Source organism: Simochromis diagramma, unplaced genomic scaffold, assembly GCF_900408965.1.
Source record: "Simochromis diagramma unplaced genomic scaffold, fSimDia1.1 OVJJ01000171.1, whole genome shotgun sequence".
Lineage (NCBI taxonomy): Eukaryota > Metazoa > Chordata > Actinopteri > Cichliformes > Cichlidae > Simochromis > Simochromis diagramma.
The window spans coordinates 1,122,378-1,142,038 of record NW_024387222.1 but is presented as its reverse complement, the minus strand read 5'-3'; the positions used below and the strand labels follow the sequence as shown (position 1 = coordinate 1,142,038).

The window sequence follows — 19,661 nt, the reverse complement described above, 5'->3', positions numbered from 1 at the left end:
CCCTCAGTGGGCTGGTTTCAGTCATTATGCAAATGTCCTGTTTATAAGAAAACCTGCAGTCAGCTGAGACTGAAGACGTCACCTGGATGATGACGAAACGTTTCCCCCCCTGAAAACGTCCAGATGAACAGAAGCAACTTTTGGAGATTTACTTACCTGGATGATTGAGCATCAAGACGAAATATGGCCAATATTATAGTTATTATATTAATCATTATTAGTTATTACAGCAGTGAACTTGAACTCATGTCAAACACTGAGCTTCAGTAAAGATTCAAGTTGTATTTATTTATATTTTCTATCACCTTAAATCTTCACTCAAAGACAAGTATCTGTGACAGTGTATATATAGATGTATTATATACAAGAGACAAATATTGTTCATTTAATATGTTAGCATTATTACATTTGGCTCAATGCTTACATACATGTGTAAAAAGCAAATGTAGGAGCTGTGATAACTGTGTCTGATAGAATGAAGAGTAGACTGATATATGAAATATTCCTTTATTGGGTGAGAAAATCAGACCATGTCATAACTGCTGTAAGTCACACAGAATAGACATCAGAGCCTTAAACAGGCTGACTTCTGCTAAATGGGTCAAACTGGGCAGGAAGTAAACAAACACATACTTTTGACAGTTTAATCTTCGGCCGCTCCGCTTCTGCCACTTTGTTGTACAAAATTATCCACACCCACCGCCACGCTATGAATTGTGGGATATGTTGGGCCATGAAGGGTACACAGACCCATCCCTAAAATTCAGGGAAATGAAGGACGCATTTCGAGCAGCCTTTGAATTGGGACAGCCTTCATCTCGTCGCTGTGATGTAATCGGCCTTAAATGAGGCCTTTAAGGCTGCAGGCCCTGAATTGTGTTACAGCTGCTGTGATGACTGCATTTATCCACTTGGAGCTCTGATGATGATGACAGCTTATCACGAGTGTCCTCCCCACAAACCACTGAAACAGCCAGCAGGACGAACAGCTGCTGATCTGCTTGTATCTGTCGCCTCTGTGCAGCAGACAGGCTCGGTGTGAGGGCGGTCGGATCGGCTTCACATTTATGCTGATTAAAAACGCTCAGACTTAAAAAATCTCAGTTAGTTAAGATGAGAAGCAGGAGCGTAACATAGAGCTCTGGGTCCTGTGCACCAGCAGCCTCTGTGGGCCCCTTCCCTTCCTGACTGCACTAAAACAAAATCGTTCTACAGCAGTGTGATCATCTTGCAGATCAACTGGATGATTTAGAGCTAACAAAGCTAAGTAAACACATCCATCACCACAGAAGTGACTGCCTATAAATGTATTTTAAATCGAGGTATTTCAAAATGCTGTTTCATCTTCCTGAAACACGCCGACTTCCTCCACGTGCCTCTCTTACCTCAGAGCACAGCGGTGAAGAAACACTGGCTGTGTCTGATGCAGGGACAGAGAAGACGGCCGTGTTCATGTTCACAGACGGATTCTTCTTCGTTTACACGATGGAGCTTTAACCTGCACGTGTGGACGTCTCGCTGAGACGCTGATTTCTGGAAGTGTTTCTGAGCGCGTGCACAGAATCATATTTTTAATTCAGCTGAAGATTGCAAACATCCGCTTTCATTTAATGACATTATGAACTGTAGATGAGACATTCAGTGTTGTGATGTTGTAAAAGAAATATGTGTTCATGAGCTTTACAAATCAATGCTTTCTGTTTGTATTTACATGTGTCCCAGCTGTTCGTGCAGTTATAACTGCAGCTGGAGCTACGGCCGATCTGACATCATCATCACTTTCATGGCATCATATTTGATCAGCATCAGTGGATTTACAAGCGTAGAGACCGGACAGTATGTTAGCATCAGTAGGAAAGAAAAACAGACTGGAAACCTTTAAGCATGTGAGTCAGTGAGTCTGTGCTCACTCTCATACTTCCTCAAAGCTTCTTCATGTAAACAGGAAGCAAAGCTGCATCACTGAGAGCAGCATGAGTACAGAACAACACTCTGTCTACCAGGTACTGTTTCTCAGGTTGGGGAAACCTGCAGTCAGCTGAGACTGAAGAAGGATGATGATGATGATGATGATGAAATGTTACTCCCACTGAACATGTCATCTACCAGTGTTAGCACTGCACAGCTGTCTCAGTCTGTCTTCCTGTGTCTATTTATACTTTTTCCTTCATTTTGTTGCATTTTGTGGATTCTGTTACTTTGAATCTGAAACTTTGTTTTGCTTCAGTTTTGGATTAAATTTGGACTTTAATCAGCCAAGTAAACAGCTCACCTATTCTCTATTCTCACGTGGTTCTATCAGGCATCACATGGACTTTCACTTAACCTTGGGCCTTCTGTCCTGAGCTGCAGCTCTGAGTAAGACAGGCACGAACATCAGGCAGCGTTTAGTTTGCAACAGTTAATAAAAACCTGGTGCAGCCATCGTCTCTCAGGATCAGCAGTATTGGGCTGCTTCACTCACTCTGTGATTCGATGACACCGACTTCATTACCTCCAACTCCTCCTTCAGTGCAGAGAGAAACATCTCTGGACCTCTGAGTGATTTTGATACCAGGGATTCGCCCCCTGCTGGCCAATGAAAGAAACGCAGGCACTTCCACTTTGGCTTCACTTTTCAATCACAGAAAATAGATCCATGTTTTACACAGTTGATTCATATTTCTGTTTTCCTCAAAGTATTGACAGCAGTGCAGTGAAAGCATGCAGTTTGTTCTGCATGTCGTCTTCAGGAAAGATCACAGAGGGAGCAAAATAGCAACGAATACAACTCATAACACGTGAAATAACAACGTCTGGCCTGATGGTGGCAGTACTAGAAACACGAGGATCACAGCAGCATCATGATGGACCGACTGAGAGATGATCTAATATGAAGTAACACATCTAATCTTGGACAGTTTAACAGTTTGTTTCTTTAAAGTGCAGCAGAAATAAATCTGTAAGTGACAAAGTGACTTTTCCTTTAATCTGAGCTGTGAACGTGTTTGTGAAAAATGAAGTTCTTCTTGTTCCAATGCTTTAATATTTGATGTCAGTGACTTTACAAATATAAAAACTGAACTGCGTTCTGCACGGAGAAGTTTGTGGTTTGTCTTTCTTTGCTACTTCCTTGAAGCTTCTTCCTGTACAAAAGCAGGAAGAAGGCTGGCCAGAGTGACAGCAGTGTGCGGACAGGATGTCACTGTAGTACTGCACACCTGTTAGAGTACAGCTTAAACTCCTGCTCAGCGTCTCCATCCTCTCAACATGTCCTCAGATATTTATGCTGAACCAGATCTATCAAAGAAGGTGAGATACAGCAGGAAGGAGGACGGAGCAGAGTGGGAGCAGAGGGAGGTGGATATCTACGAGAGTGCAGATGCAGGAGGAGGTGAGTGAACCGTAATAACATTTCATTTCTGGTTTGTTACAGTTAAGTTTTCACAAACTGCCCATCAAACGTCAAACTTTGTACCTGACTCGCTGTTTCCTGTGATGTACGATTATTTCCTCTTACTGACTTTTAAACAGACGCTCTGCACAGAAAATAGATTTGGACACTTTAAAGGGACCAAGGAGGCTCTTTTACTCCCTGACTTGTATATTTAAATGTGATATTGTTATATTTTCATTTGTAAAAATAAACAGTGAATCGTGGATAACAGCCCAGATTCAAAGATATCCTGAAGTACACGCTGCTTTACAAACGCGTGAGCAGTGCAGAGAGGAAGGCTGTGGGCGAACATTTGGATGCTGTTTCTAACCCAGTTACACAAATATCATCTACCTGGTGCTTTAAAGGGAAGCTGCAATATCAGGAAATACATCAGTTCTAAAGCAGACGTGTGTCAAATTTTTACCATGAAAATGAGAGAAAAATGCATTTAAAGACATGAGAACATTTCTGAATATGTGTCGCAGATGAACACATCAGTCTCATGGTAGGTTAAAGACATATTTAACTAATATATGATCTCATCCATAACCCCGTTCTGTTACTGTAGTCACGTAAAGCGTTTGGAAACTTGAGGGTTAAACACAACGCGGATGTCATATTTTGGTGTCTGACTCTTGTGGAGATGAGCTCATGAAACCACAGGTCTATTAAAGACAGAGTGACAGGAAATAACAAACAGCTCTACCACCTGAGCCACAGCCAGGTGGTAGAGCTGATCAGCTACTGATAGGAAGGTTGGTGGTTCGATCCCCTCCAGTCTGCATGCCAAATATCCTTGGGCAAGATACTAACCCCAAGTTGCCCTCCGATGTGTTCATCGGATTGTGAATGTGTGTGAATGTAGTTTAGTTTGCACTTGTGTTTAGAAGTGCTTGTATGAGTGGGTGTGAATAGTTGAATGAGGCATGCTGTATCAGCACTTTGAGTACTCTGGGAGAGTAGAAGAGTGCTGTATAAAAATCAGCCCATTTACCAAACCAACATCCACACTGCTTTCTAACAGGACCACAGACTCAGAATCCTCCTTCAGTCCTGAAGGGCTCTTTCAGATGTGCTACACTGGGTCTAAGAGTGCTGTGCCTCCTGATGTTAGCTGGGATCATCATCCTGTCCATATGCTGTAAGATAAGATACAACCTCTGAACTTCTCCTGCAAATGAATGTATGACTGATACTGAATCCCAGCAGCCAACAAACATGCAGCTTCACAACCAGAACGTGTCCTTCTGCCACAGCAAATACAGGAAGTACCTGATCACATGGAAACACCTTTGATATGAGGAAGTGTTGAAGCCTCAGAGCAGCTTTGACTGAATGTAAAAAGACATATTTTCAGTGAGAACAGGCACATGTCACATGAGTCAGAATCTATTCTTTCAAAGCATGTAGATAACATCTCTGACTACAGGTGTAGAAATGCTGTTTGACTCTTCACCTTCTTCCTCCACACTGAAGCACAATTATTCTGAATCTTGTCAGTGGTTTTTGTTCACAGTTGATACGTATTTAGCTCATCAGATTTCCTGTAGTTCTAACACCTCCACCCACAGGACATGTTAAAGAACAATGGCTGCACAAGTTTCTGACTCTTATTGATATTTGACAAAGCAGAGGAAGAAGATTATTTCTGTTCAACGTTTCACTCATTTTATTTTATTTTATTTTATTTTGGTTTCACTAAAATATTTTAGATGCTTTGAACAAGAGTGAATTCAACAAACTTCAAATCAAACACAATAAACTGAACCACGTTTACAATGAGACCAAAAAGAATCACACTGAGCTCCAGGATGAACTTCAAGGTAAGCAAACACCAAGTTCTTATATCACAGATATATTTGTAGAACATTTTAACTTAATTTGAATCTGTTTTTCTCTAAAGACACAAAAACCAGCCTGACTCAGTTACAGAGCCGTTATGATGAACTGAGTAAAAACCACAGTCGGCTACAGGAAGAAGTGAAGAAGCTGAAGGAGAAGATAGAAGGTAATAAAGTTTGAATAACTAATAGAAAACATCAGTGTTACACAGTGATAACCTGATTGTGTCTTTGTTTTGAATCCTAAATGTTTGATGCTGTGTAACAGTTTCTCTGTATAAATGTAAGTTTCAGTTCATTATGAATAAGAGAGAAAACCTGAGTTTAAATGAAGCATTTACAGGGAAAATGACAGGGACCAAAGATTAATGTGATACAACATGACACAAAGTCTGTCTTTAAAACATGTGTTTGACTTTAAGAGCAGTGTCCTGAAGGATGGACGAGGTTTGGAAGCAGCTGTTACTTTAAATCCACTGAGAGTAAAACTTGGTCTGAGAGTCAAACCCACTGTAAGACCAGAGGAGCTGATCTGGTGATGATAAACAGCGAAGAGGAACAGGTGGGTGTGTTTGTTCATGTCTGTGTGATCTTTGATGGAGCTGACAGTCATCTGTTACTTGTGTTTTTGACCTGCTGTCAGTCTGTGACCTGCTTCCTGTCTCCACTCTGATGGATTTCTTGGATTCTCCTTTTTTGTTGCAGACACATTCAAACGTAAAGTTTTTACACATTTGACAAATATTTAATTTACACAGAAATGTTATAAAATGAGAGAAATCCTCATAATCCAGATTATTTTTCTGATTCAATCCAACTGAATCAAATGATTTGTTAACACTGATTCCACTGCAACACTGACTGAGCTACAGGAGGAGCTGATATTCATTGATTCTTTGGCTCTTTCTGATTTCTGCACAATGGAAGAAAAGTTTCATCACAGTTATTCTTCCTTCAGACATGTTCACAAGATGATGTCACTACAACAGAAGTGCTGAATTATGACTGGAGACAATATTTGTGTCTCTTCTCAAACAGGAATTTGTCAATGAACTGAACATGAGAGGACACTCTTGGATTGGTCTGGAAGCTAAATGGACATCAGGAAGATATGAATGGGAATGGGTGGACGGATCAGCGCTGACAGAAACGTGAGACATTAGTTTGTTTCTATTCCAGAGTTATTATTTAGAAGTGAAACATTGATGTTTTGGAAGATAGATCAGCAATACATGAGTTGAGCTATTTTCCAACAGCCCCACAAACTGAATGTAAAGAAAAGCAGAAATCCTCCTTTGAATGAACAGCTGTGCTTGAACTCTCTTCATCTGCAGTCTGTGATGACGTTCAGTTACAACAAGTCAGTTTGAAGGAATCAGGATTGAAACATGTTCAAAGCAGCGACCGACACATTTCACTTTGTTCAATTTGTCTTCATGTTTTTGTGCTGTAATGTTTCTTTTCTCACAGAACAAAAAGTGTTTCAGAGAATTCCTGTCTCTTCTTCTTTGGTGTTTGTAAAACTTCAGAACATATGAAGGAAGAAGCTTCAGTAAATATGACCTGATAGACACACATTTCAAAGTGATGTCTGTAAACAGCTGACAAAACAGTTTCAAACAGCAGAAAGTCAGCTCTGACTTCTTTTTATTCTCCATTTTTACAGCAGGAAGATTTCATATTCATCAAAGCTTGAAAGCTGTTTTAGTGTGCATGATGATTCTCAGAGAAAAGTCTAAAGGAGGGAAAGTGGGCGAGAAAGCTGGGAAAGAAATACAGCAAATATTGGAAATATTCCAAAAGAGACGCATATTTATATGAATGTGACAATAGTTATGAGTTTAGTCCAGTTTCATATCAGATTTGATCTCTCTGACAGGTTCTGGGCAGAAGGACCGCAAGAGCCATCGTCAGATCACAGAGCAGTTTACTGCTTTTATGACGGGAAATGCCATCTGTACGGTTCTTATGAATTAAAGCCCTTCATCTGTGAGAAATGAGTTTGGTGCTTTGATGTAAATGTTTGAATAATCCAACCAAAGACACCTCACTATGAAATGTCCTGCATGAGCCTCAGACTCAGCTTACAGTCTTTACTTGTTCATTCTGCATCATATATTGATTACATATATTGTCCCTCTGTGCTCTGTGCTGTACAGTAAGGTTGGAAGTCATCCACACAAAAACTTGAAGTACTTCATTACTCTGTAGTTCCAGCAAATTGTTCTAATAAAAGTCAAAGTGCAGCTTGTCTTTACTTTGGTTTACTTGGTTTATTCATCAGCCTGTTGGTCCTAAAACTTCAGTAAATGTCTTCTTCAGTTTCTCTCAAACAGCTGAAAGTTGCTGCTTATTTTTAGCTACAAATCAGGAACCAAGAGACTGAAACCAGCACAAATTCAGTTTGTCAAACTTACAACGTGTGAATAAGTGAAGATGAATCCGTTTAAAACAACTTTCCTTCTTCTTCTTCACTTACATCAAAACACAACTTTACCTTCCTGCTTAGTTTGCAGCGAGCTGCCTGCACAGCGTTAACACACTGAAGGTCAAAGTTCATTTCAGCATGGCAGAAAGGAAAAGTCCAGAAACAACAACCCTCACAGTGGACACGGTTAAAGTCTGTTGATGACTCTGAACGTGACTCGGGTCTTTTTGTAATGTGGGCCTTAGTCGTCTTCATGAATCAGACAGTTTCAGAGCCAGTTTCCATGTGACACACTTCCTGCTTTGGACCCTTTACCTGCAGCCTGTATGTGTCCACATGTGATTGGTGCAAAGCTTTTAACTAATGACCACAGACCCTGGTTGTGTTTCACTTCAGATGATTTTCAGCATTTCATTGAATTCTAACTGCATCAAAGACATTTCAGCGTTTCAATTCATCAAACTGACTTCAGATCTTGTTGCATGCTGTGAGTTTCTCTGCTGGTAAACTCGAAACAACTGAAGAGTTCACACTGACGCCATATTTCCTGCATCAGAAACATTCGCTCATTACTAACAATATATATTGTGTGATGACAGCAGCTTCTGAGAAAGCTATTTTTATGTTGCTGCGGTAGAGTTCAAGCTCAGTGTCTGTGCATTATGACAAACATTTGTGTCTTTGCTTGTATTGGTGTACAAGTATTTATGTATTAATGCATGTAATTGAAAAGTTTTCCAATTAAATGTAGAAAAGTATTTAAGCTGTCTGTGTTTGTGCTTTATTCTGCTGTTCGTTTCTGACTCGTTCACATTTGTAATTAATCACAACTGCATCAATGAAATCTCAGTAATTAAACTGATAAATCTGAATTTCAGGTCTTGTTGAATTCTGTTTGTTTGACTGTTTCCAACTGGAGACGGTGACAGTGACAGAGCGAGCCTCTGCAGCACCGTGACGCCCCGTTAGCTTCTCTGCAGGTCAGAATCAAAACCACTCAGTGTCAGGCGCAGTGGCCCGTGGACATGGGATGGACTCAAGTGCAGATTCAAAACCGGAGGCTAGGGGTGAGGTGTAACGAAAAGAGATTTTATTTTACAATGCTCAGAGGCTAACAGAAAGTGCAGACTAGAATCAATGAACATCAACTAGATGTCTGAGGCGAGAGAAAAATACTGTGGTGATAACTAGATGGCAGGGATAACTGGGTGCAGGTACTGGGCAGGGGAAACTGTGGCGGGCCAGGGCACTGAAACAGAGGACAGAGCAGTCAGGGGAATCCCACAGAGGTTTGCGAGTGAATCTACGGATAGTACACTGAGCTGTCTTACAAGCTTGCAGGTGGGGGTTGCGTGGAGGGGGGAGGCAGGAGAGGTCCAGGTGGGTGCTGCATGCAATGCAGGGAGGCAGGCAGCAAACTGGTATCCAGGAGAGCTTGGTAGGTGGGTTTCAGAGGCTGACGAGAAAAACAGAGATTCGGTTAATACACACGATTAGTCACCAAGGAACGGACGTGAGGCCGAGAACTGACTAAAGTTGGCAGATAATCTGGCGAAGACCAGTTGAGTGCGCCGGTCATAAATACTGCTGGTACGATTGCCATCAGGTGAGGAGCAACAAAGACTCCACCCAGTGGGGAGGAGCTGATGCTGTGGAAAACCACCCAGACCACGACACTCAGCAGTTCACACTGATGTCATATTTCCTGTGTCACAAACTCTTCTTCTCTCTTCTCATTCTGTGGACTTACAACATGTAGAAACTCATGAAAGCAGCATCTAACAAAGGCATTGATGTGCATGTTGCTGCTGCTGAGTTCAGCCTCAGTGTCTCTGAGATATTCAGACAGGAAATGTTCAGAATGTTATGGAGGTGTTTTAATGACTTTTTGAAGTCTTTGTTGTGTTTGTGGTTTGTTCTGCTGTTCGTTTCTGACTCGTTCACATTTGTCACCAATTAAAACTGCATCAGTCAAAGTTTTGCATTTGAAGTGAACTGAACTTCAGATCTTGTTGGATGCTGTTAGTGCTCATAAATAACTCAGCGTTTCACACATCATGACGTGACAGGAAAACTGTGGCTCTCTTCTGGTTTGACTTCCTGGATATTTTCAGTTCAAAGCTGCCTGACTCAAAGAAACAGGCAGACAGTGACGGACGGTCAAATATCTTCTTAGCTTAAGATGTCGACACAAACTCAAGGTGTCCATGATTCCAGGGTGAAATACAGCAGAGGGACCCATGAGGATGGAAGAGGAAGAGAGCAAATCGAGGTGGAGATGTTAGACGATGGAGAGCAGAACCCTGCTGGTGGATTACAAGAAGCTGGTAAGTAGGAACGAACTAAAAATACAAACTACAGATAATAAAAGGGAGGAAGAAGAAGGAGCTCCAGAGTCCCTCATTAGTGCTCCATGAATGGACTCTTTGTGTATTTTCTCTGTAGATGAACACACCCAGAGAAAGCTTCCAGCTGTGGACAGCAGCTGTTTCAGAGCTTTTGAAGTGACCCTGGGAGTGCTGTATCTGCTGATTCTGGCTGGAATCTTAACACGCTGTGAGCAACTTTATTTATCATGTTAGATTTGTGATTTTTTTAACATTTTAAGGGAAATTATTTGATGTTGTTGACCCGATTCTGTTTACTTCCTGTTCTCTCTTCATGTTACAGTTAGAAACAGTCACTCTGCAGAGTTTTCTTATATATGTTACACTACTGCTGAAATATGTTCACCTCCTACAGGCTGGTTACAAATGTGCTGGGGCCCAGCTAACTGATGAGATCTACACTAAAGTAAATTAACTAAAGACAAGTTTGAAGTTATCGTGGCTCAAGAGTTGAGAGTTCGCCTTGTAATCGGAAGGTTGCCAGTTCGAGCCCCGGCTTGGACAGTCTTGGTCGTTGTGTCCTTGGGCAAGACACTTCCCTCTGGTGGTCAGAGGGCCTGGTGGCGCTAGTATCCAGCAGCCTCACCTCTGTCAGTGCGCCCCAGGGTGGCTGTGGCTTCAATGTAGCTGCCATCACCAGTGTGCGAATGTGTGTGTGGATGACTGGTTGTGTAAAGTGCTATACAAATACAGGCCATTTACCATAACCCTTTAACGTTAGTAGGGATGGGTATCGGTTAGGTTTTATCCGATACCAGTACCAAACTGGTACTTTTGAAACCGGTGCTTAAACGGTGCTTAAAGAATGGAGAACACAAACTTTGTCCAAAAAACTCTCATGTTTAGCTGTTTCCCTCTTTTTCTTTGGTCATTTTAGCCTTTTTGGCCAGGGTGAAGGGAGTATCTGCCATCAAACAAGAAGACAGCCGCATGTAACTACGACAGTGTTTGCTAGTTCACCTTACATGCATTAATGTAATAACGTGGTTAGCCTCCTCAACGTAAATTACACACGAACAACATTAAGCTACTCACGCAGAGAAGAACGGCTGCTGCTGCATCATCATCCTCATCATTTCTGCTACACTGGCAGGGCTAGGGGCCAGGACTCTCCTCTTCGGGTTCTTGGGTATGTTGCTAACTCCGGGTCCGATAACAGGAACCACACCTGCAGTAGATGTGCTCGGTGTGAGGTCTCGCAGCAAGCTATCAAATACGGCGCATTTCTCGGCTTTTAACAAAATGCTATACATTGCCAGGTGTTTCATCAGATTTGAGGAGTTACCTCCTTTGCACAGTATCAGCTTAAAGCACTTGTTGCAGGTTGCTGAGTTTGCATCTTTTGCTGTGAAGTACAGCCAGACTTATGACCGCTTCGCTTTGGGCGTTTTTAATCTGTAGCTCTGCTCTAAAAGAATGTACGTACCTGGGTCCGCCTACTATCCTCGGAAACGTAAAATGATTGGCTAGAATCCAAAGTGTATGACATCTTAGGAAAAAAAAGCACCAAAATAAAGCACCGAAATGTGCGCTGCATTTCGGTCTGGTTACTACCGTTTATATCAGAACTGGTGGCATATTGGCACCGGATACCGGTACCCATCCCTAAACGTTAGTGGCTAACCACCAGCAGCTAAAGCTGAGGACACACTGGAAAGGATTCACTCGTCACGTATCACTTTGAAGATCACAGCTGGCTGCAGTTTTATGTAACCTAATGTATTTAATACTAAATCATATGTCAGGCTTGATGTGCTCTCATAGGTAGTCGCTTCGATCTCTGTCTCTACCTGGAAGTAGAGAAACATTACTCTTCAGTTCCCATCGTGCTGATTTTGAACATTATGGAATTTCTCCTGATTTTCCAACAAAATTGAAAAACCATATCCCAGAATTCAGAATTCTAGTTTCCAACAATGGATTTACTAAGCAGCTACTTCGTTTTAATATTACTCTTATTACTCTTTCTGGGTCGCAAAATAAACATTTAACATATTTTCAGGCGATTCAATTCAATTTTATTTATACAGCGCCAAATCGGTGGCGCTGTCACTTGGTGTTCGCTCGCTCTGTGGTAGAGTATCACTTCCTGTTCCTGCTCAAACACAGTGGTGTTTCTGAGTAGCTTATTTGCTTAGCAATTTAATTAACAACTTTTAAATACATTCTTCTTTCATAGTATAATCTTCACGTGCTTCATCCGAAGCACACTTTCTGTGTACTCACTACCTAATTTATAGCCAAAGTATTCACTCACTGTCTCTGTACTGTCTCGCTAGCTTAGCTTAGCTCGTAGCCGACTCATTAGCACCATGGCTACTTCACCTCTCCCTCCTGCACTTTCTTGCTCATTGTGTCAGATGTTTAGTTACTCCTCGGCCTCCTTTAGCAGTAATGATATCTGTAACAAATGTAGCATATTTGCAGCGCTGGAGGCCAGGATTACTGAATTGGAGACTCGGCTTCGCACCCTTCATTCACCCGTAGCTAGCCAGGCCCCTGTAGCTGGTGCAGCCGAAGATAGCGTAGGCCCCGCTAGCTGTTCCCCGGCAGATCCCAAGCAGCTGGGGAAAGAGGGCGGCTGGGTGACGGTGTGGAGGAAGCATAGTCCTAAACAGAAGCCCCAGGTACACCACCAACCCGTTCATGTGTCTAACCGTTTTTCCCCACTCGGCGACACACCCGCCGGGGGTCAAACTCTGGTAATTGGCGATTCTGTTCTCAGACATGTGAAGCTAGAGACACCGGCAACCATAGTCAATTGTCTTCCAGGGGCCAGAGCAGGCGACATTGAAGGAAATTTAAAACTGCTGGCTAAGGGTAAACGTAAATTCAGTAAAATCATAATTCACGTCGGCAGTAATGACACCCGGTTACGCCAATCGGAGGTCACTAAAATCAATATTGAATCGGTGTGCAACTTTGCCAAAACAATGTCGGACTCTGTAGTTTTCTCTGGTCCCCTCCCCAATCAGACCAGGAGTGACATGTTTAGCCGCATGTGAAAATGTATGCTATGTCTTAAATTGCTGGCTGTCTGAGTGGTGTCCCAGAAACGATGTGGGCTTCATAGATAATTGGCAAACCTTCTGGAGGAAACCTGGTCTTGTTAGGAGAGACGGCATCCATCCCACTTTGGATGGAGCAGCTCTCATTTCTAGAAATATGGACAAATTTATTAAACCCCCCAAAATATGACTATCCAGAGTTGGGACCAGGAAGCAGAGTTGCAGTCTTACACGCCTCTCTGCAGCTTCCCTCCTCCTGTTACCCCCCCCCCCCCCCCGAAAAACCCATCTCCATAGAGACTGTGTCAGCTCCCAAACAGACAGAAAACAAACTAAAAACCAGCAATAAACAATTTAAACAAAAAATCACAAAGAAAGAACAATACAGTATCCACATCTGAACCAAAGAGTAAAACAGTGAAATGTGGATTATTAAATATTAGGTCTCTCTCCTCCAAGTCTCTGTTAGTACATGACTTAATAATTGATCAACAAATTGATTTACTCTGCCTTACAGAAACCTGGTTGCAGCAGGATGATTATGTTAGTTTAAATGAATCAACACCCCCGAGTCATTCTAACTACCAGAAATCTCGAAGCACAGGCCGAGGGGGCGGTGTTGCAGCAATTTTTCACACCAGCCTATTAATTAATGAAAGACCAAGACAGACTTTTAATTCATTTGAAAGCCTGATGCTTAGCCTCGTCCACCCCAGCTGTGAAACTCAGAAACCAGTCTTACTTGTTATCATCTATCGTCCACCTGGGCCTTACACAGAGTTTCTGTCTGATTTCTCAGACTTTATATCTAATTTAGTTCTGAGCTCAGATAAAATAATTATTGTGGGTGATTTTAACATCCATGTAGATGCTAAAAATGACAGCCTCAACATGGCATTTAATCTGTTATTAGACTCAATTGGCTTCTCTCAAAATGTAAAAGAACCCACCCACCACTTTAATCACACTCTAGATCTTGTTTTAACATATGGCATAGAAACTGAACATTTAACAGTGTTTCCTGAAAACCCTCTCCTGTCTGATCATTTCCTGATAACATTTACTTTTACAATAATTGATTACACAGTGGTGAAGAGTAGACTTTATCAAAGTAGATGTCTTTCTGAAAGTGCTGTAACTAAGTTTAAGAATATAATCCACCCACTGTTATCATCTCCAATGCCCTGTACCAACACAGAGCAGAGCAGCTATCTGAACGCTACCCCAACAGAGGTCGATTATCTTGTTAATCATTTCACCTCCTCACTACGTACGACTCTGGATACTGTAGCTCCTGTGAAAACTAAGGCCTCAAATCAGAAGTACCTGACTCCGTGGTATAATTCTCAAACACGTACCCTAAAGCAGATGACTCGTAATCTGGAGAGGAAATGGCGTGTCACAAATCTAGAGGATCATCATTTAGCCTGGAGAAATAGTTTGCTGCTTTATAAGAAAGCCCCCCGCAAAGCCAGAACATCCTACTATTCGTCACTGATTGAAGTAAATAAGAACAACCCCAGGTTTCTCTTCAGCACTGTAGCCAGGCTGACAAAAAGTCAGAGCTCTCTTGAGCCAACCATCCCTTTAACGTTAACTAGTAATGACTTCATGAACTTCTTCACAAATAAAATTTTTATCATTAGAGAAAAAATTACCAATAATCATCCCACAGATGTAATATTATCTACAGCTACTCTTAGTACCATTGATGTTAAGTTAGACTCTTTTTCTCCAATTGATCTTTCTGAGTTAACTTCAATAATTACTTCCTCCAAACCATCAACGTGTCGTTTAGACCCCATTCCTACAAAACTGCTCAAAGAAGTCCTGCCATTAATTAATTCTTCGATCTTAAATATGATCAACCTATCTCTAATGATCGGCTATGTACCACAGGCCTTCAAGCTGGCTGTAGTTAAACCTTTACTCAAAAAGCCATCTCTAGACCCAGCAGTCTTAGCTAATTATAGGCCAATCTCCAACCTTCCTTTCATATCAAAAATCCTTGAAAGAGTAGTTGTCAAACAGCTAACAGATCATCTGCAGAGGAATGGTTTATTTGAAGAGTTTCAGTCAGGTTTCAGAGCTCATCACAGCACAGAAACAGCTTTAGTGAAGGTTACAAATGATCTTCTTATGGCCTCTGACAGTGGACTCATCTCTGTGCTTGTCCTGCTAGACCTCAGTGCAGCGTTCGATACTGTCGACCATAATATCCTATTAGAGCGATTAGAACATGCTGTAGGTATTACAGGTACTGCACTGCAGTGGTTTGTATCATATCTATCTAATAGACTCCAGTTTGTGCATGTAAATGGAGAGTCCTCTTCACACACTGAGGTTAATTATGGAGTTCCACAGGGTTCAGTGCTAGGACCAATTCTGTTTACATTATACATGCTTCCCTTAGGCAGCATCATTAGAAGACATAGCATACATTTACACTGCTATGCAGATGACACCCAGCTCTATCTGTCCATGAAGCCAGATGACACACACCAATGAGTTAAACTGCAGGAATGTCTTAAAGACATAAAGACCTGGATGGCCGCTAACTTTCTGCTTCTTAATTCAGATCAAACTGAGGTTATTGTACTCGGCCCTGAAAATCTTAGAATTATGGTATCTAACCAGATTCTTACTCTGGATGGCATTACCTTGGCCTCCAGTAACGCGGTGAGGAACCTTGGAGTCATTTTTGACCAGGACATGTCCTTCAACGCACATATTAAACAAATATGTAAGACTGCTTTCTTCCATTTGCGCAACATCTCTAAAATTAGAAATATCCTGTCTCAGAGTGACGCTGAAAAACTAGTTCATGCATTTATTACTTCCAGGCTGGACGACTGTAATTCATTATTATCAGGATGTCCAAAAAACTCGCTGAAAAGCCTTCAGCTAATCCAAAATGCTGCAGCAAGAGTCCTGACAGGGACTAGAAAGAGAGAGCAGATTTCTCCTGTTTTGGCTTCCCTTCATTGGCTTCCTGTTAAATCCAGAATTGAATTCAAAATCCTGCTCCTCACATACAAGGTCTTAAATAATCAGGCCCCATCTTATCTTAATGACCTTGTAGTACCATATCACCCTATTAGAGCACTTCGCTCTCGCTCTGCAGGCCTACTTGTTGTTCCTAGAGTATTTAAAAGTAGAATGGGAGGCAGAGCCTTCAGTTTTCAGGCCCCTCTTCTGTGGAACCAGCTTCCAGTTTGGATTCGGGAGACAGACACTATCTCTACTTTTAAGATTAAGCTTAAAACTTTCCTTTTTGCTAAAGCATATAGTTAGGGCTGGACCAGGTGACCCTGAATCCTCCCTTAGTTATGCTGCAATAGACGTAGGCTGCCGGGGGATTCCCATGATGCATTGAGTTTTTCCTTTCCAGTCACCTTTCTCACTCACTATGTGTTAACAGACCTCTCTGCATTGAATCATATCTGTTATTAACCTCTGTCTCTCTTCCACAGCATGTCTTTATCCTGTCTTCCTTCTCTCACCCCAACCGGTCGCAGCAGATGGCCCCGCCCCTCCCTGAGCCTGGTTCTGCCGGAGGTTTCTTCCTGTTAAAAGGGAGTTTTTCCTTCCCACTGTCGCCAAAGTGCTTGCTCATAGGGGGTCATATGATTGTTGGGTTTTTCTCTGTATCTATGAAGCGCCTTGAGGCGACTTTTGTTGTGATTTGGCGCTATATAAATAAAATTGAATTGAATTGAATTGAAATCACAACAGCAGTCGCCTCAAGGCGCTTTATATTGTACAGTAGATCGTACAATAATACATACAGAGAAAATCCCAACAATCATGTGACCCCCTATGAGCAAGCACTTTGGTAACAGGAAGAAACCTCCGGCAGAACCAGGCTCAGGGAGGGGTGGGGCCATCTGCTGCGACCGGTTGGGGAGACTATACCTGTGTAAACTTTTAATATCTGAGCCGGCGAGAACAGCAACAACTCCCGGCACATCGTTTTCAGACCCCCGCAGTTTTTCGCTACTCAGGTTAAACATGATATATAAGTCACTTAGAAAACTTAAAAATGTTATTGTTTGGCTTTTTCAGTGTTTTATTTGTTTGTGAGTAAATCGGTTTGGCTGACATTAAAGTTATTAGATTAGATTAAATAAAACTTTATTAATCCCTCGGGAGCGTTCCTCTGGGGTTTTCACACAGCTGAATAAACGTCAAACAGAAAACTGATTAAACAGAAGTGTGAGACAGTCAAGAATTTACACCAGCGTCCGGTTACATTTTAGATAGCAAGGAGCAGACGGCTGAGTTTCACTCCACCGAGACAGCGGTGACGTAATTCTGAAGGCTCGACGGTCCAATCTCACAGTCACTCACTTCCAGCCTATCTGGCTTTCGGAGGACCCCGCCCACTTATGCTGGGCATACACTGTGCGACTTTTGGCTCATTTTGAGCCGATTTTTCAGTCGTGCGACCGTTTTGGGGATCAGCCCGAGGTTCAGCCTCGTCGTGTGTCGTGCATCGTGTAGTATACATGGGCTAATGAGAAGCGATTAACACCTCATGACCAGCTCCCGATCATCAATCGTTTGGTCTTAAGAAAATTAAACCTGTTTGAAATCCTGTCAGCCGTTGTGAGAGTGTCACCGCAGCCTCTCACGCTGCACATGCGCAAACACAGAAATGAAAGTGAAAAGACGGAGCAGCATGGCGGTGCAGCGTGTGATCTGGACACAAGCAATGGAGGCACAACTTGTAGAACTTTGGCTCATCTGAGTCTTTTCGATGTGGCCTCACAAAATCATGACGACCGCAGCAACTGTGAAAAGAGTTTGATGGATATTGCTGCTCAATCACAGCTGCCTGATCAATGTCTTCCATTAGCAATTTAGAAAAGTTGATGGTGGTTGTGTGTGTGTCTGTGTGAGTGAAAGACAGAAAGGGAGACAGATTTTGTGTTATAAGCTTCATGTTATGGACACACAGTGTCAGCATCAGCATCAGATCATCGGGCCGTAGAGTGTGAGACCCTGCATCGTGACCTACGAATTTCTAAACTCTGAGAGTCAATTGTACAGTTTGAGCAGAAGCTGAATAACGTGACTGAAAAAAGTCGCACAGTGTTTGCCCAGCTTTGGACCGCGAAAGCCGGGTCCTCAGGTGGATGCAGCCTCTGAATTTGGACACCCTACGTCCAGATGAACAGTATCAAACTTTGGGGATGTTCTAACTGTACGGAGGGCTTTTTTATAAAGCAAGGTCAATTTCTCAAGGTCAAATCAGAATCAGAATACTTTATTGATCCCTGGGGGAAATTATTTTTTGTTACAGTGCTCCATTATAAACCAACATTAAGACAAGACAGACAATACACTAACTAAGAATAGTACAATATATACATATTAGGGGTGCAACGATATTCGTATCGATATTGAACCGTTCGATACAGTGCTTTCGGTTCGGTACGCATATGTATCGAACAATACAATTAAAAAAAAAAAAAAATTTAATTTTTTTTTTTTTTTTTTTTTTTTTTTTTATGTGTGTCCCGTTTGGATCTATAGCCATCAGAATTGTTGTCTTGAGGCCAAGAAAGATGCCAAGAGGATTTATTTTACCAAGTGGATAATCATATTGGTCCATTTGATTGACCTTTATTATAATTATGAATTTATTTTATTTTCAGTTGCAAACGGGACAGACATGACTGTGGGATAGGACAGGGGGAAAGAATGAAAGAAAGAGAGGGAGAGAAAGAAAGAAAACCAAAGGGGATAAAAAAAAAGAACAATACAAAATTTGTAATTTATTTTATCAACTTTCCTTCTGACGATGCTGTCTGTGTTGAGCGCGCAGTGAATCTGCATTTGACTACTCCGCCTAGGCTCGAGAGTGCAGCCTAGGCGGAGTAGTCGAATGCAGATTCACTGAGCACTCAACACAGACAGCATGGTCAGAAGGAAGAGCGCAGGGCAAGCTAGCGAGACAGAAGTGGACCTCCCCCACCCTCATTCAGATCTGGCGTTTGGAATTATTTTGGTTTTCATGTGACGTATGACCCTGAAGGTAAGCGAGTCATGGACTAAAGTAAAACAGTATGTTGGATGTGCCATGCAATGCTCAATTACATGGGTGGGAGCTAGTGTGTTAGCGCAGTTAGCTCGTTAACGTGTTGGCCGTCTAGCCCCATGCACTGGGCGATCGGTGGTAGCTCGTTAACGGAGATTTGCCGTGTTGTGGCGTTAAGGTTATTTCAACGAGATTAACCTGAAAGCACTAGTGGGAACACAACGAATATGACTGCACATTTACGCCGACATCATCCTAGTGCAAAGACAAAAACAACAAGCACGCATGCTACAAACTTTAGCCGAGTCATTTAGACAGCTGTTAGCACATGATTCTCCTTATGGGGACCTGATATGTTTAATATGCTGCTGAGAATATAGCCCAGAAGAAGCGGATAGTATAGCTTTTATTTTGGAAAGAGACATTTCTCTGTAATAAACTCTCTTTTCCAAAGATGAGTGATTCCTCAATCAGATACAGGGCTTGCAATATCGCTAGCCCAACGTCCCGGGGCTATCTCTGCCCTGCCTGTCGGG

At 42.1% G+C, this 19,661-nt stretch overlaps 1 protein-coding gene across 2 annotated transcripts in view; it reads left to right on the top strand.

The window, feature by feature from the left end:
* The first annotated feature begins 2,880 nt into the window (after positions 1 to 2,880).
* LOC120746565 (CD209 antigen-like protein C) overlaps positions 2,881 to 19,661 on the top strand; it is a 76,619-nt gene continuing 59,838 nt past the window's right edge. The window contains exons 1-2 of one of the 2 annotated variants that reach the window (XM_040051988.1): positions 2,881 to 3,373; positions 4,443 to 4,559. In XM_040051988.1, the coding sequence (XP_039907922.1) occupies positions 3,250 to 3,373; positions 4,443 to 4,559 (241 nt within the window). In that variant the 5' untranslated portion in view covers positions 2,881 to 3,249. The remainder of the gene's footprint in view (positions 3,374 to 4,442; positions 4,560 to 19,661) is intronic. The other variant, XM_040051989.1, reaches the window with a different exon arrangement.